This window comes from Arvicanthis niloticus, unplaced genomic scaffold (assembly GCF_011762505.2).
Source record: "Arvicanthis niloticus isolate mArvNil1 unplaced genomic scaffold, mArvNil1.pat.X pat_scaffold_1056_arrow_ctg1, whole genome shotgun sequence".
Taxonomy (NCBI): Eukaryota; Metazoa; Chordata; class Mammalia; order Rodentia; family Muridae; genus Arvicanthis; species Arvicanthis niloticus.
In genome coordinates this window covers 14,733-33,493 of record NW_023045069.1, presented here as the reverse complement: position 1 = coordinate 33,493, position 18,761 = coordinate 14,733, and the positions used below count along the sequence as shown (strand labels likewise).

The 18,761-nt window shown below is 51.5% G+C and overlaps 1 protein-coding gene across 1 annotated transcript; it reads left to right on the top strand.

The window, feature by feature from the left end:
• Positions 1 to 239: 239 nt before the first annotated feature.
• LOC117701422 (peptidyl-prolyl cis-trans isomerase-like 1) lies at positions 240 to 14,357 on the top strand. Its single transcript, XM_034493123.2, has 4 exons — positions 240 to 471; positions 2,298 to 2,452; positions 12,860 to 12,928; positions 13,423 to 14,357. Exons 1-4 carry the CDS (start codon positions 386 to 388, stop codon positions 13,641 to 13,643), a joined length of 531 nt encoding a protein of 176 aa, XP_034349014.1. The 5' UTR covers positions 240 to 385; the 3' UTR covers positions 13,644 to 14,357.
• The last annotated feature ends 4,404 nt before the right edge of the window (positions 14,358 to 18,761 follow it).

Here is an 18,761-nt window from a genome sequence, read left to right as displayed (position 1 = left end):
GAGGATCTTTACGAGTTCAGGGCCAGCCTGGTCTATATAATGAGTTTCAGGACAGCCAGGGCTACATGGTAAGTAGTATGGCTGGTTTCTGAGCCATCCAAGTCTGGGAACCAAGAAATTCTTCACTGTTTGGACAGCCCTCCAATCAGAGTGAAGAAGACTGTTCCCGCCTTCCGTGCCCAAACAGACCAATCACTGTTCCAGAGCGTGGCGCGAATCTCCTCTGGAGGATCTTGCACAGAGCATCTCGACTGCAACTTCCTTCACAGCCTCCAAAGAAGGATCCTTTGCCATCCTTATCCCCGCGTCCTAAATCCTATCATCCAAACCGGCTGGTCGGCGGAAACCGGAAGTGTGCACCAGGGACAGGTCCCCGCCGGAAGTAATGGTTGCCCGGGAGATACCTTCTCTCAGCATGGCGGCGATACCCCCAGACACTTGGCAGCCGCCCAACGTCTACCTGGAGACTAGGTAAGAGTTGGAGGAGGGAGGAATTGGCCGAGGAGTCGCGGGTTCGTGCCGCAGCGGCCAGGTTAAGAAAGGCCGGCCTGGCTCGCAGGTTACCCTCACGGAGCTGCGGCCGGGAGTACCTGTGAGCTCTGAAGGGACCTCAGGGGAGCCCCTCAGCATCGCGGAAGACCTCTGCTACTTCTGTCTGCTGTCCTGTTTCCACGCCGTTCATTAGTTCATTTACCTATATCCATCTTCATTCATTCACTCACTCACTCTCAACAAGTGTGTGTTGAGCATACAAGCCATGCATACGTAGGACCTGGACTTTTGAAAACACAAATCTAGATAAAATAGTATATTATGGTGAAGGAGACGGATGTGTAAACACCACGGGACAAGCAGCAGAGTGGTCTGAACAAATTGCTTTGAAAGTAGAGGAAGATTTCTTTTCCCCACCATCCAAGAGTGATCTTTGAGCTGGGGATATGGCTTAGCATGCCCGAGGCCCCGAGCTCTGTCTACAGCACCATAAATACGCGGTGTGGTCGCACATGCCTGTAATCCTAGCACTCTGGAGGTGGAAGCAGGAGGATCAGAAGTCCGGGGTGGCCAGGCAGTGGTGGCGCACGCCTTTAATCCCAGCACTTGGGAGGCAGAAGCAGGCGGATTTCTGAGTTCAAGGACAGCCAGGGCTACACAGAGAAACCCTGTCTCAAAACAAAAGACAATAACAGTGGGGGGGGGGGGGGCTGGGCTGGGCTGAATAGAATGCTTACCTAACATATAATTATAATTAAGCCACCTACTAGTGCCATGCCACCACCACCACCACCACCACCACCACCACCACCCCCTGTGTGTGATTGCATTCCATTTACTATTGCTAGCACCTCCTATCATGAAGGCTTTGTGTCACATACACTCCTCCAGTTTTAGCAGAGAAATGCTACATTTTACAGATGCACCTGCAACCTGATTTTCATAGTGGTTGAAAGGAACCTTGCTTGGAGCCTGGTCAGCTCGTCTACTGACTTTAGCCCCATTTGGTCTGCCCCTGTCTTCTGAGTGTAGACATGAAGAAGGCACAGGCCAGAGTACTCACTCTGCTGGACCTCCTGAACCTGGGCCATACAGATCAGCTCAGTTCTTACTGAATCCCCAGAGCTCAGTGGGTGACATACAACAGGAGCCCCTGCCTTGTCTCCTGCTTCTGTCTTATCCTATAAAGGTACTAAGAGAGGAGAATAAAAGCACTCACACTGGGTGTATGTGGACATACTGAAGTGTGGACCTCTGGAAGAGCAGTCTGTGTTGTGTCTCTTAGCAGAGCAGCTGAGTCGTCTCCAGCCCTGTTTGACCCACTCTTTAACGCACAAGCTGCTTTCATTTTTCTATTCAAGTTTGGTTTTAATCAGTGATATGTTGACATGATCAAAAAAATGTAAGTTAGAAAACACTTATTGAACATCCTGCCTCTTATCTGGTCAGTTGCCACTCCCCCCAGCCCCCAGACTGATGCAGATGTCTATAAACTCACACTTTAATGTCTTATTACAGCTGCAGATGACATGGGCCTTTTTCCTCATTCAGGGTTAGTTTCAGAGCATCAGTATATGCTCTTAGAATCTTGGCTTGTTTTATGGTCGTTTTGCTTAGAATGTACATATTCCAGAAGCTGTCCCGAGTGTCACACTCAGGTGATTGGCCGAGGCTTTGTTGCTTCATGGGTTGTTGTTTCCCAGAGTGTGAACTCTGGGTACAGGGTCAGACAGCAGGAGGCAGGAGTCTTGGAGCCACCGCCTGCTCTGGCCTTACCGCCTGGCCTATGTTCTATCACACCACAGCATGGGGATCATTGTGCTGGAGCTGTACTGGAAGCACGCGCCAAAGACCTGCAAGAACTTTGCCGAGCTGGCTCGGCGGGGCTACTACAACGGCACCAAGTTCCACAGGATCATCAAGGATTTCATGATCCAAGGTGGTGACCCGACAGGCACAGGTACGGTTAAATCTCATTCTGACACAACTGGATGGTAAGGCGGCCACAGCTTGCATTTCTAGCCTCCTACTCTCTGAGAAGGATCTAATCCTCTGACCTTCAAGCCCTTACCTCCCCAGTGCTGGGGTCTCTGCTGCCACTGGAAGTATACTGGGCAAGCACCCAACTGATTGAGCCTTCAGTAGCATCCGCTACCCACCTCCAGCACTGGGCTGCATCAGTAAGTCAGTGGTACTTACTGCGAGGTGCCCCCGAGTGAGACACCGAGATGCAGATTGAGTCAAAAACAAGAGGTTTATTTCCCTGCACATAAGGTCGACCTTCAATTAGTCCCTCAAGGTGGGGTGACTAGGTGACCCCAAATGGTTATTACGAGCAGTTTTTATACTTTTTAGGGGCACAGGTTATAGTAGCAAGGTTACAGTTCAAACTTATTGGCAAAGCATATTGAACTTTAAATCTATTGGCTAGCAAGCATGACACGCCTCTGAACTCTACCTGGGACTTTGCAGAGGGTCAGGTGACCATCAGTCAGCACATTCTGAGAATTTTTTACTCAAGAATGATCCTGTGGGTAGAGAGTGACCTGAGGAGGGTGGGTGCAGGGCTGGCGAAAGCCCCCAGGCCCCTTCAGCACCGCCACCACCAGGGTATCAGTGTAGCCCAGGTTGTCCTTTTTTGGTTGTTTTCGAGACAGGGTTTCTCTGTGTAGCCCTGGCTGTCCTGGAACTCACTCTGTAGACCAGGCTGGTTTCAAACTCACCTGCCTCTGCCTCCCAAGGGCTGGTATTAAAGGCATGCGCCACCACTGCCTGGCCCAGGTTGTCCTTAAACTCCTGATCTTCCTGCCTCCACTTGGCATTTGCTGGATTGCAGGCACACGCTGGCTGGCTCTAGTTCTCCGATTCTGCTGACGGTTCCTGCCCTCAGAGCTATGTGTGTAATTCACTGGGGAGCAATCTTTGCTCCTGAGCAGATGATACTCATGGGGTGAGATGGAGTGGGATGGAATTGGTTCAGTCAGGAGTGAAAAACAGGCCTTGGAGAATATATCTCTGTGTTTCTTTATTCTAACTCACTCATTTGACAGATGTCTGAGGCAGGTGGATCTCTGAGTCTGAGGCCAGCCTAGTGTACAAGTGAGCTCCAGGACAGCCAGAACTACATAGAGAATCCATGCTGCAAAACAATAAAACAGAAACAGACGGATGTGGACCTGCTTTGTGTCCGTGACTCTAAGCTCTAGGGATATAGCTGTGAGCAAATGAGCAGAGACATGCACCTGCTCTCGGACAAGGCCTCCATGGGACGCTGTTAGAAAAGATGTGTGGCTAGAGAGAGCTGGGCGGAGCCCACGGGGGCCTGTGTAGACCTTACAGAAGGAAGGATAGACCGGGTGTCCTGAGTATGTCCACTGCTGTGCTTTGAGTAAAGTGGTAGGATCTGGTCCGTACTTTCAGGCATCACTCTGGCTGCTGCTTGGAGAGTCCATGAAGGGGAAAGGAAAAGAGCGCAGGCCCAGATCAGGGAGTGGCCGCTTCCATCCAGGGTAGGCATACACAGCCGAGTAGGCAGCTGATGAAAAGGTGGTGAGTCCCCTGCTCCGACTGTACCACCGCCGCTGCGGCCCCAGCCCAGCGAGTTGTGTTGAAATTGCTGACACAAAACAGATGGCGTGAAAGAAGATGGTCACGGTGTCTCTGAGGCCTCTGCCTGTGTGTGGAGTGAGAGGCAGGTTTGGAAGAGCTTGGTAAAGGGTTTCGTTGAAATTTTTGAGAATCCTTATGGATAGATAGCATGGAGTCTGTAGTTGTAAATGAACGCGGAATCAGAGGGAAATCTGGCAGGACAGTGCACAGTCCAGGAGGACACCAGATGTCGACCTCTGACCTCCACGTGCATGCACAATGCACTTGTATGTCTCTACATCCCTGCCCCACCCCCGAAAATTAAGTACCCGTAACTCCCAGTGTTCATGTTGGGTCCAAGGACCTTTCTGGAGTTGGTTCTCAGCTTCTCACTTGGCTGTTCTGTCTGTTCCAGGCTAGCTGTCCCGGAAGCTTCTGTCAGATTCTTCTGTTTCCGTGTCCCATTGTATTACAGATGGGCCACCGCCGCATCACTTGATGATTTGACCTACTTCGGGTCAGCAAGTTTGCGTGGTAGCCGTTGTGCAGCCGAGCTATCTCCCTGGTCAGGGTCCCGTCTCAGGCCTTTTATTACAAGGACCACGTTCTTGGGCCGCATTCATCCCCTCAGATATTTTTTAGAAAATTCTAGTCATTGCCTTCTGGTTTGAACACAATTTCAGGAAATCCGAGGCCAGATGCATTTCCCTCCAGTCAGTGAGTTAGCCTGTGGGAGCATTTCCCTGTCATGCTTACTGCCTTCCGGGAAGTGCTGTGCCGTGCCTTTCTCGTCGTGTCTGTTTGTTGGTGAATGGTTGTCTTCCTGCCTTCCTGTAGCCCTCGGACCGACCTTCACTCTGTCCCGTTTGCTTTTCAGTTGTGTCTGTTCTAGAAGTTTCTGTTGCTCAGTAGCTGCAGCAGGTCTTTGTTGGTCCTTTGGATTCCAGTCTGTCTGTCCGAGCTGCTGACTCACTGGGGTCTCTCCTCTGCTTCACAGCTTGAAGAACCCCCCCCCCCCCCCCCCCCCGTCCTTGGCTGTCCTTGTATTTGCTTGGCTGTCCTTGTATTTGCTGTGGTCTGCCCGTGCCTCCCATGCCCTCTCTCCTGGGGGTATCAGCACCATGTGTCCCCACCTGGCTTTCCTTTGGGTACAATGTAAGCAGATTCCTGCTGTTTCTATTTGGGGCCATGTGTCTTCCCCACTGTGGATTCAAGGTTGCCGGCTCTCTACTGCATCCAGCCTGAAGAGGAATTAAGGAATTGGGAGCTCCTTGTGGCCAGGCTAGCTTCTCTCTTGTCTTCCCAGATTCCAGTATATTATGTCCCAGGGTTTCTCTGTCCTTACTCCAGGTTCCCGACTCATCCCCCAAGTATAACCCTGGAAGGCAGCTAGCCCTGCCACATATGCTGGGTGGCATGAATGAACTTCTGCCCTTGGCTGCTCGCTGGCGCCCTCTGTTGGCTTTTTAGAACTGCAAGGTGGAGGGCTTCTGAGGCCTGGCTCTGCTTCAGTCCTCTAGGCTGTACAGGGACAAGAGTCTTTCTTTCCTTAGACATTTCTTCAGAATTTTAGAAATATTTGTTTCCTATAATTTAACATGCAGGTGTAGCCCTGGCTGGCCTGGAACTCGCGGATCTGCCTGTCTGCCTTCCGAGTCTAGGGTTAAGAGGTGTGTGTGGTCACACCAGGATGTTTCTTTGTTTCTCTCTATTTTTGCCTTGTGGGGGAAAAATCCTTGTGTTTTGTTCATTGTATTGGGTATTGAGGCAGGATTGATTCCTGACTTCTTGACTTTTGGTTTTTTGAAACAGGGTTTTACTGTGTAGTCTGGCTGTCCTGGAACTTGCTTTGTAGATCAGGCTGGCTCTGAAATCACAGAGATCCTCCGCCTCTGCCTCCGCCTCTGCCTCCGCCTCTGCCTCCGCCTCCGCCTCTGCCTCCCGAGTTCTAGGATTAAAGACGTACGGCATAGTGGGTGCCTCACTCTCTCCTTCTCGTTACTATAATGAGATGAATTTTATCTGTACCACAGTGCTGAGAGTCCATGCTCAGTGAGTGGAAGCGACTCAGAAGTGAACTGTTGGTGTGGTGCCCTCCGTGTGATGGCACATTTCTTTTCTAATGTCACATTTTTATGATGTACTTTTAATGAAATTGAAGCACTCAGAAGATTTTCAATAAAGCTGCAGCTTCAGGTATAACAGATGTTTGCCCAGCCTGACAACAGGTCTGTGAGAAAAGCAAGCAGGAGGTAACAGCCCTCCACACCCGGGCACTAGAGCGTGCCAGCCAGCCAGCCCACCTGCCCGCCCACGAAGACATGGTTTTTCTAGGTGTTTTGGGTAGATAGCAGGTAACACTGGAGGTAGCAACTTGGGTGTATGTCTCCATTTCCACTGCCTGCAGCCTAGCTTCTCAGGAGCCTTTCATCCCGTGATCTTCCTTGAACCTGTCCTCAGCAGATGCCCTCTGACTTCCTGTATTTCACACTGAACACTGTCCACATTGAAATAAGTAACCCCACCAGCCCTTTCTTGAGCTTTCTGTGAGCCTTTGATTTGTTTCTGTTTACCCTTCCTCACCTCCAGTTAGGACCCGCCGCTTGCCAGGTGCCTCTGTGAGGCCATCTTGCTCTGTTTTTGGCCTTGGATCACACATGATCCCAGGGCTTGGCGGCCCCTCTCTTCTGTCAGTCTCCTTGGTAGCCCCAGGAGCACACAGAACCTGTCTTTTGGAGCAGTAGGCCACTGATAATTTCACTCGTTTAGCAAGTACTTGCTCCAGTCCACTGGGTCTCCTGCTGCATTCCAGGGCCTCTGAGGAGTGTTAAAACACGGAAGCCCAGGCTTCTCTGTCCCTTTCGAAGCTCTCGGCCCCACAGGAAACAAGCTGTTCTGTTTAAGGAAAGGGGTGAGATTATGACTGTGCGACTTTGACCTAGTGTCCCATGGTTTGTGTGTGTCAGGCAGGCTGCGTGTATCATAATGAGGGGATTGGTCCAATGGAGTGGAGTTAGGCCAGAGGGGAGGCCTGTGGGCGGGTCTTGAAGGAATTGTAGAACTTAACTTTTGGGAAGCCAAGGGTAGGGTGCTCTGATACACTTGCAGGGCAGTATGGAGGAGAGCAGTATGGAGGAGAGCCTGCCGTCCTAGAGTCCTTGGTCCCGTGACAAAATCCCATCAACCGTTCATACTTTGAGACTGTAGTTGAATGTCACACATCTCTGAACTCCACCTATAGGGAACAAGAGAGGAGCAGTTTAGACAGATTCATCAGTGGGGAAAGGCATGGGGTCAGGGTAAGGTGGGCCAGTTAATGCAGATACCACCAACCAAGGGCGCCGGTCGATCCAGCATGGTCAGGTTTCACTTGTCACTGGGACCCTTGTGACTGGAGAAAGAAATAAAATACCTGAGAAGCTGAGTCCAGCTGGGATGGGTGGCAAGGGAGGGTCACGTCCAGGTGCCAGGCAGTGCTGTGGGCCCCAGTGTGCTTAGACCTGAGTCCTGGCCCCACATGGTCACTTGTCACACATGCAGGTTAGGTAACTTTACAGAGCTCTTGTCAGGAGATGGAGAACACGGCTGTCCATTCCTCCCAGGGTTATTGTGACAGCTAAGTGACTCATGTTGGAAAAGTAGCTGGCACAGAAACAATTCAAAAGATTATTTATTTTGGTTAATTGACTTAGCATTTCACAGGTACCTGCTAGACTCCCTTCCTGGGCCTGGCTAGTCCAGCAGAGAGATAGCCCTGACGAGAAGGCAGCAGGTGAGCCGATCTGTGTACTGTCAGGTGACTAGAAAATAGTGCCTGCTGGGGAGAGGGCAGGGCGTCTCCACCTTGGCATTATCGGGTAAGGCTAGATGGTTCTGATGTGGGCTGGACTGGCAATTGAAGCAGCTGGCCTGGCATCCACCTGCTAGATAATAGACCCTTCAGTTATGACAACCCAAACTGTTCCTGACATTATCCAGTATCCACAGGACCACAGCCAACCCCTGTTGAACACTGCTGGGCTCGAGGGCGGAGCAGTGCTGTCGGTAGTGTGTGTAGGAAAGACCGCTCTGATAAGGTTGACTAGAGCTCTGAGTACCAGGGTTGGGGCAGGAACACGCCAGAGGGAATGCCAGTTAGAGGCTGGAGACCCAGATGCTTGCCAAGACAGTTTAGGGGCCAATGAGGCAGGGAGGGGACAGTGACCACAGATTGTCCTCAGGAATGGTGATCTGGATGGTGGATCTAGTCCTGAATGTGGTGAAACGCACAGGAGGGATTGAAGCAAGGCAGTGTAGGACCCTCCAGCTGCTCCAGGAAGAAGCTGCCTGAATGTGGGAGAGCCAAGCAGGGCTGGGATCCAGAGGTAGCTGGATGGTTGTAGTTTGGCCCAGGGTTAGTGTGATCCCTGGGAAGCAGACACTCAGGCATGTTCAGAGATTTACGAGGGAGAGAACCGGAGGAGAAGAGGTGCGTTCTCAGGGCACCGTAGGCCAGTGGAGAAGGGGCTGCAGGAACAGGGAAACACTGGGAAGTCTTGGAGGGGGTGACACCAGCCATGAGAGGCTGCTGGGGACCAAGGGAGGCCTGGGGAGCCGTGGACGAGTGTGGAGAGTCCTCAGGAAGTAATGAGAGAGTGGAGAGGAGATAAGCCTGTTCCTGTGAAGGGGACATAGGACATTGAGGGACTGTGGAGCTGGGGTTTGTTCCGATTTTAAGATAGAAAATACTAATGATGTGCTGACAGGAAGGGAGAGGTGAGACAGAACAGTTGTAGCTGTGGGCTGCCTTATAGGGGTAGCCTTGGGTACTTATGGTGGGTAATCTGACAGTTCATAGGGGTGTCAGTGACGGGAGGAGGGAGGGAGGGGAGCAGGCCAGGCTGATGGCCAAAGGCAGATGGCTCCCTTGCTTGTGGGCTCAGCATCCCTGTGCTGGCTTCCCATGTGACTTCACTGACTTCTGAGATGGTGTCTGTTGTTACTAAGTGGGTGTGTCATGGGGTGCTCTGGGCTCTAACAAACATGGCAGCGGTCATGGCTGTGTTGTTTCTCCCACGGTATAAACCTGAGCTTGCTTTCTCTCTCTCTGCCACTCTCAGCTTCTGGCCTTTGATCTTGGCCTTGTGTCTTAACAGTGAGAGGCCCCACAGCTGCTTTTGAAGAAAGATGAGAAACAGCCACAGGGAAATGCTAAGGAGAGAGGGCTGGGCTGTGTTGCTACAGAAGGCTCCAGTGACCTAACAGGCTTGTTTATGTTGTAAGACAGAACTGGGCCATCAGCCTCAGCCGGCCTCAAAGGAGCTGCCCTGTGTTTGAGGCCAGGGAAGGTGGGGAGAGTGACCTGAAGTGTTTATTGGAGGTTTTGTCCCCATAGGGGAGGAGGGGCTCTGATTGATGAGCTGACCTGATATGGGTGCCATGTGGCCCTCCTTATAGGCTGCTGCCCACCATGGTTCTTTTTGGCCTGGATATGAATCTGCTGCTTGTCATGGGTAGGATGGGGACAAGTCACACCAGGCATAGTAACTCCTGTCAGCCCACGCTTCATGTGTCATGCCTTCGACGTCAGTCTGTTCCTCTTGGGAGTTTCAGGGGGCAGGATTGTGGGGAGAAGATACTGGAGAGTCTTAGAACGATAGCTGTGTTTATTTATCTCATTCTTCAGCTGAGGCGTGGAGAAGATGGTTTACTGTACACGATGATTTGTTGGCCACAGGTGAGGCCAGGACCAGTCTAGGATGCCACGGGTCCAGAACAGAGGGCCAGCAGGCTGTTTGGTAGTAAGACAGTCAGTCTCTCATGTGGTCTTGGCAAGCAGATGAAGTTCTATCTAGACTTGTTACTGAGAGTAGCACACAGTCCAATAGCTTATGCCAGCATCCCAGCTAGCATTCAACATACCTTCCTGCCTGCCTGCCTCCCTTCCTCCCTTCCTTCCTTCCTTTTTTTTTTCAAATGGTTTCTCTGTCCTGAAACCCTGAAACTTAACTCTGTGGACCAGACTGGCCTCAGATCCAGCTGCCTCTGCCTCCTGAGTGCTGGCATCAGTGGCCAGAGCCACCTCCTGCCCGTCAGGAGGCAGGTGTCTTTATCTTTAAGAACAGACAGGTCATCTGTAAACACTTCTGTGCCTCACAGATTCCCCTTAAACCATCGAGATGGCAAGGGGGCTGCACTCACTGGTCAGGGCGCTTGCCACCAAGCCCGCTGAGCCAGCAAGCCCGCTGAGCCAGCAAGCCTGCTAATCGATCCTTCAGGCCTGCAAAGTGGAGGGAGAAAACAGACTTCTGATCTCCGCTTGGGCACTGTAGAGAGTATACACACACATGAACACATAATAAGTAAATGTAATTAAAAACATCTTCCAGAAGACATTTGCAAAGCATTAGCTGACAAGGGTTGGGCGACAGAGTGGACAGTCAGAGAAGACAGACGCCAAGGCAAGCCTGAAGCTGTGAGGGCTTCAGAGGAACCATTAAACACCACAAGGGACTGCGGCAGGAGGATCCAGCATGTGCAGCATGGTGGTGCGCAGACCCTCCCCCAAACCCAAATGTTTCAGGCTGATGTGGGAAAGTGTGGGAGGACCCGGGGCGAGGTGAGCGAGTACTTGCAGGGGTGCTCCACGCACACACCCCTTTCTTTAAATTTATTTGATTTTATGAGTTGGGTGTCTCATCTGCATGTCTGTCTGTATAGCGCAGGCTTGGTTTAGGGCTACCAGCATCTGCAGTGACAGAAAGGAGCCATGTGACCGTGATGTGTGATCATGTGACTCCTGGTGGGGTAGAGGTTGCTGGTGAGGAAATGGTGTCCTCCGAAGCAGCTGCTGGCGATTGAGAGGGGCCGTGGGGGCCTGGGGCTGGCAAGTGGGGTCTGACTGGGAATGGGATTTGCTGCGTGTGTTTCTTGGTCAGCGGAGGCCCTTGAAGTTTGTCATGTTTTTTTTTTCCCCTCTTTTATGTATCTGCAATCTGTATGTTGGATTCATGTTTCACAGAGGCCAGAAGCATGTCACTTGGTTAGCAGTCTGGCCCAGGGACTGTCTGCTCTAAGCCCACCACAGCCAGCCCACCCCCAGCCTGTGGGGCCTGTGCCTGGCGCTGGCTCTACTGAGCAGTGTCTGCACAGGGATCCATTGCTGAGGACACTCGTGGCTGCCTCTCCCCTACTCCATGTTTCTTCAGGAGTGTCAGCATGGGGTGTCCTGCTGGCCTTTTCTGTAAACCCCGCAGGGTTGAGCAGGGTTATGAAAAGAGTGTGAGCTCTTGAGTAAACGGTATTCTGGAAAACCCAGCCAGTTGGTCCCAAGATGCAGAGAGATGGAAGGTCCCCTATGCGCCATCCTCTTGTCTCCTTGGTTATTTATACTTCACTGTGTGCTACTCTTGACTGGCCTGTACCTTAATATTTGTAGTGGCTTTTATGTGGTGGCTTTCAGGCTTCTGTGCTGGCTAGTGTTCTGTCAACTTAACACACGCCAGAGGCACTTGAGAGGAGGGAGCCCCTACTGAGAAAATGCATGCCTCCATAAGGTCAGGCTGTAGCCAGGCCTGTAGGGGATTTTCTTAATTAGTGATTGCTGTGGAAGGACGGTGCCGGGCAGAAGCTTGGGCACCACAGCTACTGTGTGCCTGCTCTGAGGGATAATCGCTTGCACACTGTGTAAAAGCATCACCTGTCAATAAAAGCTGATGGCCAATAAGCTGAGGCAGGATTAGAAGGTGGGACATCCAGTAGAGAGAGGAACTCTGGGAAACAGGCCATCAGACTCAGAGGAAGTTGAAATATGAAACCGAGGAGAGGTAACCAGCCATGTGGCAGACACCGAATAGTATATATGAGTTCATTGAGTTACAAGCTAGAAGGGGAACAAGGGCAAGGCATTTATTAATAAAAACATAAGCCTCTGAGTTGTTATCCAGGAGCTGGGCACAGGTGGAAGACTGAGGTTTCACTGCACTGGTGAGAGCCTGCCTCCTGTTAGGTGTTTCTATGTGAACACCATATTTCCTTTCTTTGAAACAAGTTCTTGTTATTGCAACTCAGGTTCATCTTGAACTCATCAGCCTCCTGCCTCAGCCCTCAGAATGCAGGAGTTACATGTGTGGGCTTTCATGTCCAGTTTCATTTATGCCCCTTTGCTCTACAAGGAAAACCTGCCCAAGCTTCCGCGCTCGGCACCATGCCCAGCATCCTGGGTGGGCTTAGGTGCCCAGCACCACGCCTACCGTACTGGACTTGGTGGTGGTGTTGCTAGCAGGCCACAAGTCTGTCTTCTCCGTGCACTGTGTCCATGCGATGCTGCGACCACTGTGTGTCTCGGTGCCACCCCTGCTCCTCCCTAAGCTGATAACTTTCCCTTTCTGTCACCTCACCTAGGGGAGGCAACGGGATTTGTGGGCAGAAGCTAGGTCGGCAGTGTGCTGGTTAGCTGTGTCTGTGGTGGGCTAGCACTGGCCTAGGGGCTGGGGCACTCTTGCTGAGATACTTGGAAACATGTTTCCTGTCGGTCGTGAGTGGAGGTTTTCTGTAGAGGGGAGACACACGGGTACCACTGCCCTTATTCTGTTTCCTGCACATTGTCAACAGTGAATGTTAACAAGCAAATGGTATTGTCTTTCCTGCTTGAGGCCAGAGACTGGGACAATGTAATGTGTCTACTGGGGGGTCGGCACCCACCGCCTTTCCCATCCCTGGACTCAGTGTCCTTTGACCTCAGGCTGTGCTTGTGGTGAGGTAGACTGGGCAGTTCACTGCTTGTCTTCTGATTGGACAGGTCGAGGTGGTGCATCTATTTATGGCAAACAGTTTGAAGATGAACTTCATCCAGACCTGAAGTTCACTGGTAAGTGTGTAATCGGGCTGGATGGGCAGGGCAGACAGTGCATAGTGAAAGCTTGCTCGTTTGGCTGTGATTCAAGGTGAGTGCCTGACACCATGGATCGGTGCCAGACAGCTGCCCAGCCGTGGCGCCACCGAGTGCCCTGGCAGATGAAAGAAAACAGTGCCTCTTGAGTCCTTACAGATCTGAGCATGGTCTGTGTTCTGGGCACTTGTTAAATGTCACCAAGCAAAGGCTGTCTGGAGCTTCCTCCAGCAAAGGAAGGCCTTGCTGAGCTCTTGAGTGGGTAAGGTGGGCCAGTGGTTAGTGAGGCACAGCACTAAGCTGGAGAAGGATGGAGACCAGAGGCATCAAGGCAACCGGGGTGGTGCTGGAAGGGACTGCTGTGGGTCCTGCCAGCGGTGACAGAGAGTGGCGTCTGTCTCTGCCACAGGGCTGCGACTCTGCCAGCTGGAGGGGTAGCTGCTCATGCTCTTCTCTCTCCTTTCATCCCCCAGGGGCTGGGATTCTCGCAATGGCCAATGCAGGACCAGACACCAACGGCAGCCAGTTCTTTGTGACTCTGGCCCCCACGCAGTGGTTGGACGGCAAGCACACCATTTTTGGTCGAGTGTGCCAGGGTATAGGGATGGTGAACCGCGTGGGCATGGTGGAGACAAACTCCCAGGACCGTCCTGTGGATGACGTGAAGATCCTCAAGGCCTACCCTTCTGGGTAGATGGGCTGCTGTCTCCAGTAGGCTCAGGTCCCAGTGAGCTGTTTTCTGGATGACGGAGTGCCGTGTGATTCAGCATCATGCATACCTACTCTGAAACAGAGGGTCGTCTCTGGGGACATTTGTATTCTGGCCAACAGTCACAGACTTGAAAAGCAGGCTGCATAGCCCTGCTCAGCCTCCAGCCTGAGCTCTTCCAGGAATATGCACAGTGTTCTCTCTCTCTCTCTCTCTCTCTCTCTCTCTCTCTCTCTCTCTCTCTCCCTCTCTCCCCTCTGGGCCTGAGTACCGATACTGCTGCTTCTGACACTAAACATCCCACGCAAAGCCATATTGAATCGTTGCCAAATGAAAAATGCATCCAACAATCAAGTTGCTAAGAAGGTGTCAAGTGGGGGTGATAGTGTGTAATGATTGGGCAATGAATCTCCGGGAGGAAGCAGAAGCGTTGGCCATTTTTCCCCCGGGAGGGAGTGAGACTCTAGTGAGCACAGGGCCAGGCCTTCACAGGCCTCCCCACAGGAAGTGACATGTTCTAGGTCTTTAGAAAAAATAGATAAAAGGTTTTTATGCATGATGTCTTTGGCTTTTTTTTTTTTTTTTTTTTTTTTTTTTTTTTTTTTTCTCTTTGGATTTGAAGGGGTTGGGGTAAGAAGGATGTTAATACCTATGAAATACATAGAAACTTTGAGAATAAAACACCATTGGTGGTTGAAATCACTGCATCACTGCTGTGGTCTGGTATTGTTCAGGATTCCCAGCCTTCTTTTCTTTTTGAGACAGGGTGTCACTGTGGAACACTTGCTGGCTTTAACTTCCTATGTAGACCAGGCTGGCCTCAAGTGCTGGGATTAAAGGCATGTGTAACCACGCCTGGCTGTCCGTGGAGATGGGGGGTGCAGCGGCATTCCTGTTCCCAGGTTGCAATCTGCCATCCAGGGAAGACAGGGCAGGAAGAACTTGAGAGGAGACCACGGGAGAGGCTGCTCCCTGGCTTGCTTCCCTCACTTGCTCAGCCATCTTTCTTAAATAACCCAGACCACCTGCCTAGGAATGACACCACCCACAGTGACCTGCACCGTCCTTGTCAGTCAGCAATGAAGGAAATGCTTCACGGGGCAGATGAAAGCAGTTCCTCCATTGAGGTTTCCTCCTCCTTCCCCATGTGTGTCCAGTTGATTGGGAGGATATACCAAGGGACACAGTCATCCCTTGCAGTGGGAGGAAATCTACCCCCACCCCTCCCTGTTGCTGTGGGCCCGAGGCAGCGCACTGCATGGCTTTGCTTCCTCACACCGAGAGCCTCTTAAGGTGCTGTGTGTCATTGTGTGTACGTTTTGGGAAGTGACCTAAGTTCCATTCCACGAGCCTTTCCCTTCAAGCTCTTTCTCCTGGCAATGGAAGAAACCTTGCATTGTATAGAAGTTAGCGGCCATATGGGTGCAGAAAAGGTTCACTTAATTGTCTGCCATTTGTCACATGGGTTTGAGTACAGAAACAAACTATTCTTTCAGTGAAGAAAAAGGAAAACCTGTGCGGGGCAGTGGTGGTGCACACCTTTAATCCCAGCACTTGGGCGGCAGAGGCAGGTGGATTTCTGAATTCCAGGTCAGCCAGGGCTACACAGAGAAAAACCCACCACCAAGCCCTGAAGATGGCGTTGGTGTGCAGAGTCCCCCACTCGTTAGTAATGTATGACCTCCAGCCATCCTGGAGCTGCTTCTCAAAGCACAAGACACCCATCTGCCACCTCTCAGAATTATAACCCATCCCTGTGTCACAGGCTCCGGGCTGATAAGGGAACGGTTGTTACTGCCAGGTTATGGTTCTGCATATACTGACTGGGCAAGAGAGCAGCCCGGGCAGCGTTCTTGGCTTCTAGAAAAGTCTCCACACACATGCCAAGGGAGCCACCCGTTGGCATAGCGCATGGCCTCGAGAGGGAATCTGAGTGTTACACAACCTTGAGTGACTGCTAGGAAGCCTGAGGTACAGACACCTGTCTCCATGTCCCAGAACCTGTTAGCTGTGCCACACCGTCAGGGTAAGAAAGAGCCGTTAGACCATGGATGTGACAGTGGGGTACGGGTGGCCCATTTCCACCTTGAGTGGTGGGGAAGGAACCGGTTTCTGACTTGGGTGGAGAGTAAGGAAGGGCTGTGGAACTTGTGGGGCTCAAGAAAGGACAGGAAGGAGGTAGGGGGAAGATTCTAGACTCAGAGAGGAAGGAGGTTAGGAGTAAGTAAGTCAGTGGAAGAAGCCCAGCGTCAAGCACCCACACTGTTAAGGTGTGCAAGCTGGCTGTCTGCACTCAGGTTCAGTACGTTAGCGTTCAGGCCCCTGGAGATGGTGACTGCTGGTCCAGGTGCCACAGTTCAGGTAGCAAGGCAAGAGGTCATGTAACAGGAACCTGAGGAGGGAATTTTTGCAACAGCATAAGGTGGGTAAGTTCTTGACCCCACAGTCTGCATCTTGTGGCCTGGGGAAGAGGAGAGAAAGCCCAGGCTGAGTTCAGCGCTTCCCCCCTACGCACCCCCCACTCTGATTGCTGAGATGAATGCCCTGTTGTGCCCCCTTGGGGACACTAAGTACCAGGCCCTGTGAAGGGACCTGGAAACGTGTTTCCTCCTTGTAGTTCTTGTTACCTGAGACAGGTCCTTGTGTATCCCAGGCAGCCCTTAACTCTCTGTGGCTGGGAATGACCTTGAACTTCTGATCTTATCCAAACAGGGTCGGGGACAGAGGCTGGCCTTGAACTCACGGCAGTCCTCTTCGATGGGATCACACTACTGCTCATGGCAGTACTGGAAACACTTTTAAAAGTCAGCTTCTGGTACCAGTGACCTTAAAGCCACAACACGACATGTCTCTTCAGGTGTGTGTGTTTGTGTGAGTGTTCATCCCATCCAAGTGTTGGGGCAGAGAACTCAGGACCTCCTATTTGCCAGGTAAATGCCCTACCACCACACCTGACTCCTAGCCCCTGCTTCTCTGCCCATCCCCCAGGAGCCCGCCCTCAGAGCCTCCTCCCTTCCTGCTTTGACCTCAGCAAGGCCCAGTCTCATTCTTATTCGGAGCTGCCTTCCCAGCACCTGGGTAATGCTTTGAGGTTATTGCTAAGTGAATCAGAGAAAACGTCCTCCATCAGAAAAAAAGATGGAGACTCGTTGGCTGAAATAGCTGCACCCGGAGTCACAGACCCTGGTTTTGGCTGGCGTGACAGCAAAAGCCTTTCCCACTCGGCCCTCTGGAAGTCCTCAGCTTCGTTTATTTTTGGACCTCATCTCCAGAATATGTCAAAATAGCTTTTCCCCACAAATGGCGAGCGGGCTCCTACCCCCAGATCCTCGAGCCAATCTGAGCCTCCCCATGGCCCCTCCGGCACCACACTTGGAGGGGGGCGGAGGAGGAAAGGTTGGCACAAACATGTGTTCAAGCTGGGTGCTTTCTGCCAAGAAGCACTCCGTGCCCTCAGAACCGGGTTTGGTGGAATAGGTTCCCGTGATTTAGGTGAGCGCCAGGAAAGAGGATGGTCCAGCAGCTCTGGACAGATGAGACAAACTGGTTTGGTCTCACGGAGAAATTGGATTCCTGTTTGTTCTTCCAAACTGATGATTTAGACTCCCTGCTAGTGGTGGCAAGTCTGAGGCCCAGCCTGGCCTACATAGGGAGATCCCTGTCTCCAGGGGGGGAAAAACCCAGAAAATTAAAGAGTTGTATCTGGGTGGGAGAGATGGCTCGGTGGTTAAGAGCGGGTGCTTGCTTCTCTTACAGAGGACGGGCATTCAGCTCTCTGCACCCATGTGGTGATTCACAACTGCCTGTAACTCCAGTCAACTCCAGGGCATCTGATGGTCTCTTCTGGTCTCCATGGGCTCCTACACTCACATAATACACATAAACTCATACAAACACACTCACATATTAAATAAATAAATCTCTTTTTTTTCCTTTTTAAAGATCCTTGTCTAAAACCACGGGCAAAATGTGCGAACTCAGGAACATGAGGACTTTGTGTCACCTTGGAGAGCACAGGACACCTTGAATTTAGTTTCCTTGTTGATCAGGCTAAGGTTTGAACTAGGCCTTTTGAGCTTCAAGTCTGAATGTAGGTCAATTTGAGAAGATTCCTCCAGCTGCCAAGTTTGCATTTCGCATGCTATTCTGGAAATCTGCCACTAGAGGCCGCTATAAATACAGTTTAGCCTCGCGGCTGCTTCAAGAGGCAAAGACACCTTTCATTTTACTAAGCCAAGACAGCTGCTCTTGGAATGAGGAAAACCAACGACTGCTCAGATTGCCACGGTCTAGAGTTGAGCCTTGGGCCCAATTCTGTGAGAGCTTTGTGGGCTGAGGTGGTCCTCTTCTGTCAGTTGGTCTGGGCAGACAATCCATGTCTGGGTCACCAGAGACCTGGCTATATACTTACCGGGTCCTAAAGAAGCTGGCTTCTCTTTTCTGTTTAGTCCTTCCCTGGGCAATAAAGTCATCCTGTTTGTGGAAATCCGGAGTCCCTCACATTAGCCAGGAAACAACTTCACTTGAGAAAATGTCTCAACTTGAGTATATCTGTCTTTGTTTTGTTTTTTTGAGATAGGGTCTCTCTGTATCCCTGGCTGTCCTGGAACTCTCTACAGAACAGACTGGCCTTGAACTCGGAGATCTGAATGCTGGGATTAAAGGCATGTTCCACTGTCGCTGCCCAGTGTTTATTTAACACCCAAACCAACCTCTGAGGCTGACCTTATTACACCCATTTCTGGATGAACAAACCGAGGACGGGCCAAAGTCCAGTAGACTGAGTGAACAGATGGAACAATGGACCCAAAGCCAATAGCTAGGAACAGATTTGGGGATTTCTTGTTGAGTTTAGCTCTTTTTCAGTTGCCCCCATCCTTGATACATAGACGGGAAAGATGAGCTTGCAGGTGGGGACATCCAACCTGCTCCGCAGTCTCAAGCCCCTTCGCAGAAGCCTGCCTGCCGCTGGGGCCCAGGACACACGTGACCCTGATCAGTGTGTTTATTGGGTCAGAAGTGTAATGGCCGAACCGCTGGGCTCTGCTCACGGAAATCACTTTCCTCTCCTGGAGGGTCCATTAAGAGCTGTGCCCTGTGTAT